The 13,384-nt window shown below is 43.2% G+C and overlaps 1 protein-coding gene across 1 annotated transcript in view; it reads left to right on the plus strand.

Moving 5' to 3' along the window:
• Positions 1–935: 935 nt before the first annotated feature.
• VPS53 (VPS53 subunit of GARP complex) overlaps positions 936–13,384 on the plus strand; it is a 124,277-nt gene continuing 111,828 nt past the window's right edge. The window contains exons 1-4 of the mRNA XM_082859861.1: positions 936–1,039; positions 2,998–3,078; positions 6,191–6,240; positions 10,176–10,242. Coding sequence (XP_082715987.1) covers positions 953–1,039; positions 2,998–3,078; positions 6,191–6,240; positions 10,176–10,242 — 285 coding nt within the window. The 5' untranslated portion in view covers positions 936–952. The remainder of the gene's footprint in view (positions 1,040–2,997; positions 3,079–6,190; positions 6,241–10,175; positions 10,243–13,384) is intronic.

The raw sequence follows: 13,384 nt of genomic DNA on the forward strand, positions 1-13,384 counted from the left end.
GGAGGAAAAGTGGTTCCACAGGGTGACCTGGCTTTTTCCTTTGTGGTACATAAGAGCTAGACACACTCATATTACCTGTATTGTTAGCTTAAATTTGCATAGAAATTTTAATTTTTCTCTCTCGCCGCATCCTTGCAGGGTAAGCAGGGCCGATGTAGTAATTTGTTCAAGATCACACAGCTCATCATTCGTGGACCGTGACTTCGACTCCAGCTACTCAGTCTCAGAGAAAGTCAACATTTCCCCAGGGCGGGTCACTGCCTAATCTGGATCTTTTTCCCCGCCCCCGCTACTGCCACTGAGCAAGGGACCCCTGGGTGCGGACGCCCCCAGAAAATGCTGCCTAGAAGCTTGGCACACGGGGAATTTAACTCTTGTCAAGTGGACAAATTCCCATCCTACAAATTGTCCTTGGCAACATCGCCACTTACCAGCTGGGGTCATTTCTCCCCCGATGGCTGGGGGGACACCTACTGCCACTGAGCAAGGGGCCCCTGAGAAGGATCGCCGGCCTCGCGGCCCGTGAGAGCTGCTGTCATTCGATCGCGACGGTGTTGGGGCGCACCCTCACTGGGTGGTCCTGCCGGAGCGGCCGGGTCCTCCCTAGCGCCAGGGCCCAAGTGGGGAGGGCGCCTTCGGCGAGGTGAAGCGGGTCCCCACCATCTTAAGGAGGGGTGAGGGCAGGTGGGGGCCGCCGGACTACAGGGTTGCCCAGGGAGACTCCGGGAGGTGACAGGAACACCTCCTCCTTGGGACCAGAGGTCAGTCCTCCGCTATCCCAGAATGCCCCGGATCCCGGAAGTGCCTGGCTTCCCGGAAGTGCCCGACTGGGTGACAGAGCCCCGGCTGTCTGGAGCGCTGCCGCTGGAGGGTTGCAGTTCTGGGGCGTGGGTGGCTGCAGGAGGTGCGGCTCGGGGTAGGGGTGGGCGCCGGGAGGGAGCTGGGCGGCAGGATGATGGAGGAGGAGGAACTGGAGTTCGTGGAGGAGCTGGAAGCCGTGCTGCAGCTCACGCCCGACGTGCAGCTCGCCATCGAGCAGGTGAGCGTTCCGCCCCTCGACGGGAGGAGAGTGCGGAGGCTGGGGCAGCTCTGGGGGTGGGACCTGCGGTGGGACGCCGGGGAAGCGGTCTTCGTGGGAGACGTGGGAGCTAGGCGCAGAAGGGCAAGGAAAGGTTTTGGTGGGAGGTGGTGGTGGGAAGGGGTTTCTGAATCTAGAGGAGGGAGAGAATCTTTTCTAGGCCTTGTCTTTGGAGGGTGGGGCGTCCTGGTGGGTTTGGGCAAAGGAGCTGTGTCTCCTGAAAGAATGCACGTAGAAAAAGGGACCTCATAGGTAGCAACCTCAGGTTTTGGGAGTTGCGGGGCTGTTCATTCATTTATCAGGCTGGTGTCGCAGTGTTCCGGATTCTCCATCTAGTCCCTTGTGAGTGACTCGGAATTGAGGGGAGGAGGTAACCTCTATTTTTGAAGCATATCGCAAAGCAGAGGGGCAAAGGTTAAAAGCAAAAAACAAAAAACCCTTTACCGTACTTAGTTGAGAATTCCTGCTGTTGATTAATTTGGGTTAGGTTGTAGAATATTCCCAGGTGGCTTCTCTTCCCTGCAGGAATTCTTTAGGTGACTAAATTCTCTTTTCAAGTGTATGGAGTTTTTAAGAGTGATGATATTAGAAATAGCAATTTAGACCCTTGTACAGGGTATCGCTCCTGATAAAGGGAGAAAAATCTCCCTTAAAGAAGTTGGTGTCGGGGATTTAGGAAAAGGAGGGGTGAGCCATACTTAATGACCACTGGGAAGTTTTTTGAAGTAAAACATTACTACTTCTATTACTGATAGTTAATATGTATTGACCATTAATAATTACTATGGGTCTGCCAGTGTACTAAGTTATTTGTTTGTATTGTCCCATTTATAGATTTTTAGATGTGTTTTCCTTGGAGTGGTTGGATTACTCATTCACGGCACATTTGGCAGATCCTGAGGATGCCAGGCCATTACGCAAAGGTTTTGGTGTTCAAGTCACACGGCTTTCCACCCATCTCCATCTGCCAGAAAGAGACATATGTTTCTTTTTTCGTTTGTTTTTTGTTTGTTTGTTTGGCCTTGCCTCAGGTCTTGTGGGATCTTAGTTCCCCTACCAGGGATTGAACCTGGGCTGCCTGCAGTGAGGGCATGAGTCCTAACCACTGGACTGCCAGGGAATTCCCAGAGACATACATTTCATTCCCTTTGGACCTAGTGGGCTCCAATAGAAGAAACAAACAATGCAGTCAGTTATCATTTGACAAGGGTTTTAGAAGAGCACAGTTTTTCCTATTTCTTGGTAAGATTGAATTCTAGCACAGGTTTCTCCAATAAGCAGACCTCAAAAAAGAATTTGCTTCCCAGAATAACTGCCTTGAGCTGGTGAAATCTAGTACCCAGGGGATCACTTAACTGCTTTGCAACCCACCTTGATACATGTTCTTCAAATTGCAACATTTGAAGGGAGCTAGTATATTTCTCAGAAGGCGGCTTGCTTTCTTCTGTAAAAGAGATGGACAGTTCCTAAATGTCAGCTCTCCACTTCCGGACGCTGAGTATAATAATCGCTTTGATGCATAGTGAATTCTACTGCTGAGACATCACTGAGACATGGTGTATAATAAGTCTGTTATCAAGATTCCCTTAATACAAGCATGTCATCCGCTGGCTTAATCTGATCGTGTACAATGCCCACTTATTTTACCTTGTCCTTGGGATTTCGTGGATATCTGGAACTTTTCACTGTTGCACATTCTGTTAGTTTTACTAAGATGTTAAAATTACGGATGTTGGTGAAAATTACAGATTTACTTTACTAGCTATTTTATTGCGCGTCTGTTGTTGTTAAGCCTCGTAAAATGAAAAAAAGCTATGGTCTTTGCCTTCCAAAAACTTACCAACCAATAGGGAGGAAAGAAATAATACATAAAGCAAGGCAGAAAGGTAGGTGATTTTTAATTCTCTATCTTTATGTAGGTATTTCCAAGCCAGGATCCTCTAGATCGAGCAGATTTCAATGCTGTGGAGTATATCAACACCCTGTTCCCAACAGAGCAAGTAAGTGTAGAGTTTTCTTCTTGCAGTGGCTTCTGGCTCATCCTGAATATTAATGATGTATTATGTGTTATACTACATAATCTAAGGGACCTTGATAAGCAAGTGAGAGTTAAATTCAAGTTAGACTCCGTTGTAACCAGCTTTCTTTTTGGTGGGGGGAGGGTTAGCTAATACCAAATACTGTTGTTGTGTTAGTGTGGAATTCTCTGTATAGTGAGCATATTATTAGGAATCGTACCCTTAGGTTGAAAATGTCTGTCCTGTTGCCCCCCGACCCCCAATTTTCTGTAGTAAATTGGGAAGTAGACAGGATTTTTCTAATGTAATAGGGGGAAAATGGGAATGAGGTAGGCAGGATAAGCCTGGAGTTAGAAAGCTACTTTTATTCCTATTTCAAGATGTAAATTTCAGAACTTTGATTTCTAGCCCAGCAGACTGTGGGTGGTGTTGGCCCCTTTATCCTGTACTGGGAGTAAGGAGGAAGAGCCAGTTTTAGTGGTAAGGAAGGTAGAATTAGGGTGTAAAGGTGAGCTCAGTTTTGAACATATTTGGGCCATCCAGGTAGAAATACATAGTTGGATATTTGAGTCTGGAGCCCATCATTGCCATAACTGTTAATATTTTGGCATATATCCTTCCAAACTTTTTCTGATGGACATGCTGATTTTTACAATAAATTTGGAAAAAATGGTATCATACTGTGTGATCGTTTTTTCTGAGCTTTCACAGAAAGCCTTTAGAACTCATCTTTTTCTTTTTTGGCTGCACCATGTACAGCTTGCAGGATCTTAGTCCCCGGCCAGGGATTGAACGGGGGCCCTTGACAGTGAAAGCGCCAAGTCCTAACCACTGGACCGCCAGGGGATTCCTAAGAGCTCATCATTTTCTATGAAAGACGAATTCTAGGAATTAGCTGGAGATAGAAATTTGGAAGCAATGGTATAAAGATAGCAGTTTTATCCACAAAAAGATTTAATTTACCCCAGCCTATCAAGACAGCTAACTCACCAGAACAAATTGTTAGATTTGAAAATTATGTATATAGGGAACCACCAGGTTCTCCCTTCTTCCTGATAAGTTTTTGTGGGTTTTTTTTTTAAACTACTGAAGGTAGCATAAGACATTTGTTGTTCCACAGATTCAGTTATATGTCTTGTCTAATTATGTCCCGACATCCATGGTGATGTATAGTGAAGTTTCTCAGGTAATTCAGGAAATTTATGACACAGGGGTACCTTTATTTCCCCAACCCCAGATTTATACCATTTTCCAACCCAGATTCTCATGGACCTTAATTAAAAGGTAATAGAAAGTAAGGGCATGATTTATAATTTCTTTCAACTATTGCTAAATCTTGGGCAAAATCCATCTATATACCTCATGGACATTGCAGTAGTTGCATTGTAGCTGTGGCACAGGGGCTTAGTTGCTCCGTGGCATGTGGGATCTTCCCAGACCAGGGCTCGAACCCGTGTCCCCTGCATTGGCAGGTGGATTCTTAACCACTGCACCACCAGGGAAGCCCTTGTTCATTTATTTTGTTTATTTGTTTGTTTATTTGTTTTCTATATTTCACATATGAGTGAAATCATACAGTATTTGTGCTTCTCCGTCTGATTTATTTCACTTGATACCCTCAAGGTCCATCCATCTTGTCGTAAATGGCAAGGTTTCATCTTGTTTTATGTGTGACCTGGTTCTCTTATCAGACCTGTGCCTGGAGGGCTTCTGCCTCTTCCTGCCAGCACAGGTTGCCGGTAGCAATTTATAAGCGCAATTCCTGTGTCACCCCCAATTCCTTCTGAGGTAAAATATCTATCGGGAGAGAGGGAAAGAGGACTTAACAAAATTATATTTTGAAAACTTCAGTTAAAATGGTGCTATAAAATTGTACCATCTCTATTCCATTAGGGGGCACCCTTTCCTCATGTTTTCAGCTCACTAAATTGGTACTAGTCCATTTGTTTTTATTGTCATTGTCTTAAAAATAGAAATAACTGTATTGTAATTGCAATAGCAGTGCATTGTCAATATAGAGCAATTAGAAAATACTCATAGGCAAAAAGAAAAAAAACTTAAAATCCCTCTTCTTCATAGATTACAACTACTGCTACTGATTTCATAGGTTACAGCTACTAATATAGACTCAAAGTAATAGTGTTTATCCTTCCAGGCTTTTTTCTAATGGACCTAGACACGTAATAAAAAACAGAGGTATTTATTTATTGACGTTTAACATAATGTGGAGGAGTGTACAGATCCTAAATGTACAACTTGATGAATTTTCACCAAATGAGTAAAGCCAGGTAACCACCACCCAGACCAAGAAATAAAACATTAATAAAGTAGCCCCTTCTTGCCTCTCCCAGTCACTGCCTCCTCCAGAGTTAACCACTATCCTGACTTCTAATGCAGGAGAATAGTTTCACTCACTTTTGAAATACTATAAATGCAATCATACAGTATATGCTCTTGTGTCTGGTTTGTGTATATGTGTGTGTGTGCGCACGCAACATCATGTTAGTAAGATTCATCCATGTTGTTGTCTGTTGTAATCATTCATTCATTTTTGTTGCTATGAGGATTTTGTTGACGAGTTTGTCACGATCCTATATACCAGGGGTCAGGAAATTTCCTGTAAAGGTCTAGATAGTAATTTTAGGCTTTATGGATTATTCAGTCTCTGTTGCAGCTACTCAATTCTGTCTTTGTAGCTCAAAGGCAGCTGTCGATAATATGTAAACGAATGGACATGGCTGTTTTCCAATAAACTTTATTTATGAAAAATAGATTCCAGGCTGAATTTTGCAGTTGTTGCCAACTACCGCTGTACTTCCTCCGCCCTCCCACCCCGGCTGCATTGCAAGGCTTGCGGGATCTTAGTTCCCCGACCAGGGATTGAACCCATGCCCCTGCTGTGGAAGCGTGGAGTTCTAACCACTGGACCGCCAGGGAATTCCCTATATATATATTTTTTAAGTGAAAATTGTATCATACCATATGATTAGTTTCTCTGAGATGTCATAAATAGCCATTATAGTTCATCATTTCTCTGGAAAGAGGAATTCCTGGAAGTGAAATAACAGCTGGCACCTCTCCTTCTTTATTGTAGTCTCTGGCAAACATCGATGAAGTTGTGAACAAAATTAGACTGAAAATAAGGTAAGTAACACCGTGTGATTATTAATAATTAATGAAAGTATGCTGTTCATTTAGTTGATCACATTCTGGATCACACTTATCTGTAAGAACACTAAAATCTCAAGTTTGCTGTAGATGGTAATCTTTTTAAAAATAGTATTTTTTTCTGGGTTTCCATATGAGTCTTGTGGCAAAGAACTTGATTCTTTGATCAGTCTTCAATTATTTATTTTAAAAAAAGGAAGGAATCTGTAACAGGCTGTTCAAAACAGTTGATTATAAAAGGAGACAAAAGCATTTCTGCGACATTTTTAGTGACTTTATTTCCCTAGCAGATTTACCCTTTTTCTTTTTTTTTGTATTCCCGAGGCTTAGATATGAAGCTGGGCTTATATATCCCTTGGCCATGCATCAGCTAACAATGTGGTCAGATCTGCTGGTTGGTGTGGGTGGTGTCCCAGGACTAAACATTGTGATTAATCTAGGATGTCTAGGGTGGTCATCAGATGTCCTTTCTGCCAAATAGCCTTATTCTGGTTTATCCATGTCTGAATTTCCAGTTTTGACACATGGTAGATACTCAAAGTTTGTTTGTTGTAATTATTATTGTAATGGTTGATGTTATTACTTTAAATATAGTTTTTTTTGTTGTTGTTGTTTTTTAACTTGTGATGAGGAGAAGCCTTCATTTTGAATCCAGGAGATGATTTATTTTTCCCTGACAACCTTTGGGTTTTTAGGTGAAGACCTCTGCCATTAATGTTTTGTTCAGTTGGGTGCCTTAAAAAGTACAAAGAAGGGACTTCCCTGTTGGCGCAGTGGTTAAGAATCTGCCTGCCAATGCAGGGGACACAGGTTTGAGCCCTGGTCTGGGAAGATCCCACATGCTGCAGAGCAACTAAGCCCGTGCGCCACAACTACTGAGCCCATGTGCAACAACTACTGAAGCCCGTGCACCACAACTACTGAAACCTGTGTGCCTAGAGCCTGTGCTCCGCAACGAGAGAAGCCACCACACTGAGAAGCCCTCGCACCACAACGGAGAGTAGCCCCTGCTCGCCGCAACTAGAGAAAGCCTGCGCACAGCAATGAAGACCCTATGCAGCCAAAAATAAATAAATACAAAGAAGCCTGTTGATTGTTTCGGTGGACTTTAGCTGTAACAGCGGTAGTAGAGACGGCTAAGTTTTATAGGGTTTGCACAGAAAATGAAAATTCCCCCATGATCCAAAAATCACTTGCGAGGGGCTTCCCTCGCTGTCCAGTGGTTAAGACTCCGTGCTTCCCAACCTAAGTGTCCATCAACAGATGAATGTGGATAAAGAAGATGTGGCACATATATACAATGGAATATTACTCAGCCATAAAAAGAAACGAAATTGAGTTATTTGTAGTGAGGTGGTTGGACCTAGGGTCTGTCATACAGAGTGAAGTAAGTCAGAAAGAGAAAAACAAATGCCGTATGCTAACACATATATATGGAATCTAAAAAAAAAAAAAAAAGGTTCTGAAGAACCTAGGGGCAGGACAGGAATAAAGATGCAGACGTAGAGAATGGACTTGAGGACATGGGGACGGGGAAGGATAAGCTGGGACAAAGTGAGAGAGTGGCTTGGACTTATATATACCACCAAATGTAAAACAGATAGCTAGTGGGAAGCAGCCGCATAGCACAGGGAGATCAGCTCTGTGCTTTTTGACCACCTAGAGGGGTGGGATAGGGAGGGTGGGAGGGAGATGCAAGAGGGAGGAGATACGGGGATATATGTATATGTATAGCTGATTCACTTTGTTATACAGCAGAAACTAACACACCATTGTAAAGCAATTATACGCCAATAAAGATGTTAAAAAAAAAAAAAGACTCCATGCTTCCAATGCAGGGGGCGCGGGTTCGATCCTTAGTTGGGGAACTAAGATTCCACATGCTGCGCGGCACGGCGCGGCCAAAAAAATCCCAAAACAACAACAAAAATGAAAATCACTTGCAAGCCAGTTATTTTCAACTTTCTCTCACCATACCTTTAACGGTTCTTCAAATGAAAAATGACATAAATGACATAAACTGACATAAAATTCTCTGGTTGAGATGCCATTAAATGGCCCCTGTTAAGCTGCAGGAGAAAGAGGAAGTGGGGGCCACAGATCCGCCTCCTGCAGATCAGGGCCCAGGTGGCGAGGCATGGATTTCATATAGCACCTGCTCCTCATCCCTTTTAAGGTTCCTAGGATGTTACTGAGGAAGGATTTTGTGTGGACTACTTTGAATTCTCTGGCTTGTTCCCATAAAGTTTCAGCAACTTTGTCGTTTCTGGTTTACTCCATGACAAATATTAAAAGTTACATTGGTCCTTTTGAATGGCTCTGAACATTAAGTGAAAATAACCTTTTAAAAAATAACAAAGGTGACTCATCAGTCTGTGCTGGGCTTGGCTTCTACACTACTGTTGCTGCTCCCTCACTGAGGTCCAAGGCCTCACTCTTCCTCCTATCATCAGACATCTTTGTTTTTTCTTCTGAATAAGTAGCTGCAATCTGCAAACACTGATGGATATGTTACTAACTTTTTAAAAAATTAATTAATTAATTTAGTTTTGGCTGAGTTGGGTCTTCATTACTGCACACGGGCTTTCTCTAGTTGCAGCGAGCAGGAGCTACTCTTAGTTGCGGTGCGCGGGCTTCTCATTGCTGTGGCTTCTCTTGTTGCAGAGCACGGGCTCTAGGTGCGCGGGCTTCATTAGTTGTGGCACACAGGCTCAGTAGTTGTGGCTCGTGGGCTCTAGAGCACGGGCTCCCTAATTGCGGTGCATGGGCTTAGTTGCTCCGCGGCATGTGGGATCTTCCCGGACCAGGGATGAAATCCATGTCCCCTGCATTGGCAGGCGGATTCTTAACCACTGTGCCACCAGGGAATCCCAGCTTTTTTTCTTTTGGTCAACCTGGAATCGAGATTTTTTTTTTGAATTTTTGAATTTTATTTTTTTTTTATACAGCAGGTTCTTATTAGTCATCCATTTTATACACATCAGGGTATACATGTCAATCCCAATCTCCCAATTCATCACACCGCCACCCCCACCACTTTCCCCACTTGATGTCCATATGTTTGTTCTCTACATCTGTGTCTCAATTTCTGCCCTGCAAACTGGTTCATCTGTACCATTTTTCTAGGTTCCACATATATGCGTTAATATACGATATTTGTTTTTCTCTTTCTGACTTACTTCACTCTGTATGACAGTCTCTAGATCCATCCACGTCTCTACAAGTGACCCAATTTCGTTCCTTTTTATGGCTGAGTAATATTCCGTTGTATATATGTACCACATCTTCTTTATCCATTCGTCTGTCGATGGGCATTTAGGTTGCTTCCATGACCTGGCTATTGTAAATAGTGCTGCAGTGAACATTGGGGTGCATGTGTCTTTTTGAATTATGGTTTTCTCAGGGTATATGCCCAGTAGTGGGATTGCTGGGTCATATGGTAATTCTATTTTTAGTTTTTTAAGGAACCTCCACACTGTTCTCCATAGTGGCTGTATCAATTTACCTTCCCACCAGCAGTGCAAGAGGGTTCCCTTTTCTCCACACCCTCTCCAGCATTTGTTTGTAGATTTTCTGACGATGCCCATTCTAACTGGTGTGAGGTGATACCTCATTGTAGTTTTGATTTGCATTTCTCTAATAATTACTGATGTCTAGCAGCTTTTCATGTGCTTCTTGGCTATCTGTATGTCTTCTTTGGAGAAATGTCTATTTAGGTCTTCAGCCCATTTTTGGATTGGGTTGTTTGTTTTTTTAATATTGAGCTACATGAGCTGTTTATATATTTTGAAGATTAATCCTTTGTTCATCGATTCGTTTGCAAATATTTTCTCCCGTTTTGAGGGTTGTCTTTTCGTCTTGAAGGAATCGAGATATTTTAATGATTTGTATCCTTTAACTTTTTTTGCTAGGAGACTGGATGACAGCATTCGAACTGTTGTAAGAGGTCAAACAAATGTGGGACAGGATGGCCGGCAAGTAAGTAACTTATTCCTTCGTATTAAATATATCCCGTTTTCTTCAAGACCCCACAACCAAGTGACCAAAATATTGATCTGCCTGCTTACAGAGTACTTCCTTAACTGATCTGCCCCATACACAGCAGGAAACTTGCATGACTTGTCCCGCTAGTAGCAGGGAGAGGCTGCCCAGACCAGCCATGAGCTGTCACTCAGCGTCCCTTGGACCAGAAGCATATATTGTAGCACAGCTCACCCAGGTCCAGGGTTAAATGCGCGCTGAAATGAGAAAATCGAAGTTTCCTTGGCTTCCTCCTTAATGTCGGACGTCTCTGAGCCCTCCTTTATTTTGTGTACTGTGGCCCAACAAGGTTGCTGCATTTATCTATCTGCTAAGTTGTTGGGATTTTGATATTAGTTTTTTTTAAAAAAATATTTATTTATTTAGGCTGCTCTGGGTCTTAGTTGCGGCATGCAAACTCTTAGTTGTGGTACGCATGCGGGATCTAGTTCCCTGACCAGGGATTGAACCCGGGCCCCCTGCATTGGGAGCACGAGTGTTACCCACTGGACCACCAGGGAAGTCCCTCATATTACTTTTGTTGCTGCAAAAGATAGCAGTAACCTGTGTGTCAAAAGACATTATCAACAGAGTAAAAAGCCAACCTATAGAATGGGAGAGAATATTTGCCAATCATATATCTGATGAGGGCTTAATATCCAGAATATTTAGAGAACTCCTAATATTCAACAACAAAAAAGCAAACAACCTGATTAAAAACTGGGCAAAGGACTTGAATAGACATTTCTCCAAAGAAGATAATATGAATGGCCAATGAGCCCACGAAAAGGTGCTCAGTATCACTAATCATTAGGAAAATGCAAATCAAAAGTACAGTGAGGGCTTCCCTGGTGGCACAGTGGTTGAGAGTCCGCCTGCCAATGCAGGGGATGCAGGTTCATGCCCCAGTCCGGGAAGATCCCACATGCCGTGGAGTGGCTGGGCCCGTGAGCCATGGCCGCTGAGCCTGTGCGTCCGGAGCCTGTGCTCCACTATGGGAGAGGCCACAACAGTGAGAGACCCGCGTACCGCCAAAAAAAAAAAAAAAAAAAAAGTACAGTGAGAGTGGGACTTCCCTGGTGGTGCAGTGGTTAAGAATCCGCCTGCCAGACCTACTAGAGAATGGACTTGAGGATATGAGGAGGGGGAAGGGTAAGCTGGGATGAAGTGAGAGAGTGGCATGTGACATATATACACTACCAAACGTAAAATAGATAGCTAGTGGGAAGCAGCTGCATAGCACAGGGAGATCAGCTCGGTGCTTTGTGACCACCTAGAGGGGTGGGATAGGGAGGGTGGGAGGGAGGGAGATGCAAGAGGGAAGAGATATGGGAACATATGTATATGTGTAACTGATTCACTTTGTTATAAAGCAGAAACTAACACACCATTGTAAAGCAATTGTACTCCAATAAAGATGTAAAAAATAAATAAAAGAAAAAGAATCCACCTGCCAATACAGGGGACACAGGTTCAAGCCCTGGTCTGGGAAGATCCCACATGCCGCGGAGCAACTAAGCCCATGCGCCACAACTACTGAGCCTGTGCTCTAGAGCCCGCGAGCCACAACTGCTGAAGCCCAGGTGTCTAGAGCCTGTGCTCCACAACAAGAGAAGCCACCGCAAGGAGAAGCCCACGCACCACAACGAAGAGTAGCCCCTGCTTACCGCGACTAGAGAAAGCCTGCGCACAGCAACAAAGATCCAACAAAGCCAAAAATTAATAAATAAATAAAGTGTTTCTCTTGGAAAAAAACACAACATTTATAAAAAAAAATGTACAATGAGATACCACTTCACACCCGTTAGGATGACTACTATCAAAAAACCAGAAAACAACAGGTGTTGGCAAAGGTGAAGAAATTGAAATGCTTGTGCACTGCTGGTGGAAATGTAAAATGGTAGAGTTGCTGTGTAAAACAATACAGTGGTTCCTCAAAAAATTAAAATGAATTATCATATGATCCAGCAGTTCTCCTTTGAGTATATACTCAAGAGAATTGGAAGCAGGGTCCTGGAGAGATACCTGTTACCCCCATGTTCATAGCAGCATTATTCACAATAGCTTAAACATGGAAGCGACCCAGGTGTCCATTGGCAGATGAATGGATAAGCAGAATATGGTCTGTACATAATTGGAATATTATTCAGCCTTAAAAAGGAAAGAAATTCTAAAAAAAAAAGGGGGGGGGACTTCCCGGGTGGTCCAGTGGTTGAGACTCTGAGCTCCCAATGCAGGGGGCCCAGGTTTGATCCCTGGTCGGGGAACTAGATCCCGCATGCTGCAACTAAGAGCCCACATGCCGCAGCTAAAGATCCCGCATGCCGCAACTGAGGATCCTGCATGCAGCAATGAAGATCCCATGTGCTGCAACTAAGACCTGACACAGCCAAATAAATAAATAAATATTTTTTAAAAAAAAAAAAAAGGAAAGAAATTCTGGCATCTGCTATAGCATGGATGAACCTTGAGGACATTATGCTAAATGAAATAAGCCAGTCACAAAAAGACAAATAGCGGATGATTCCACTTATATGAGGTACTTAAGAGTAGTGAAAATCATAAAGACAGAATGTATAATGGTAGTTGCCAGGGTCTGGGGGAGAACGGGGAGTTAGTGTTTAATACATGTGGAGTTTCCGTTTTACAGGATGAATTATGGGGATAGATAGTGGTGATGGTTGCACAACAGGTCAATGAAACTGTACAATAAAAAATGGTTAAGGTAGTAAATTTTATGTTATGTGTATTTTACCTCAATAAAATTTTTTTGAAATCAAGATGGAAATAAAGTTGATATGTTGCAAAAAAAAAAAAAAAAGAGAGAGAGAGATAGTAGTAACCTGACACAGCTATAATTCCTCATACCTAGTTTTGTTGCCTAGCAGGCAACTGTCGATTCATTTCCAAGTTTTATAGTTCTTTTTGGATCTAGCTAAGGAGGGCTGTTGGAAGGGGATGCAGGGGAGAAGCATTGTACGGGGAAGAGGTATTCTTCAGTGACTGGGGGGCCAGATGTTATCTGTTAACCATTTTTCCTTTTCATCTGGATTCTAGTCTTCTGCTTAGACGTCCTATTTCGGAATTGCTGTCGTAACAG

The sequence above is a fragment of the Leucopleurus acutus genome, assembly GCF_964270905.1.
Source record: "Leucopleurus acutus genome assembly, chromosome: 19".
Taxonomy (NCBI): Eukaryota; Metazoa; Chordata; class Mammalia; order Artiodactyla; family Delphinidae; genus Leucopleurus; species Leucopleurus acutus.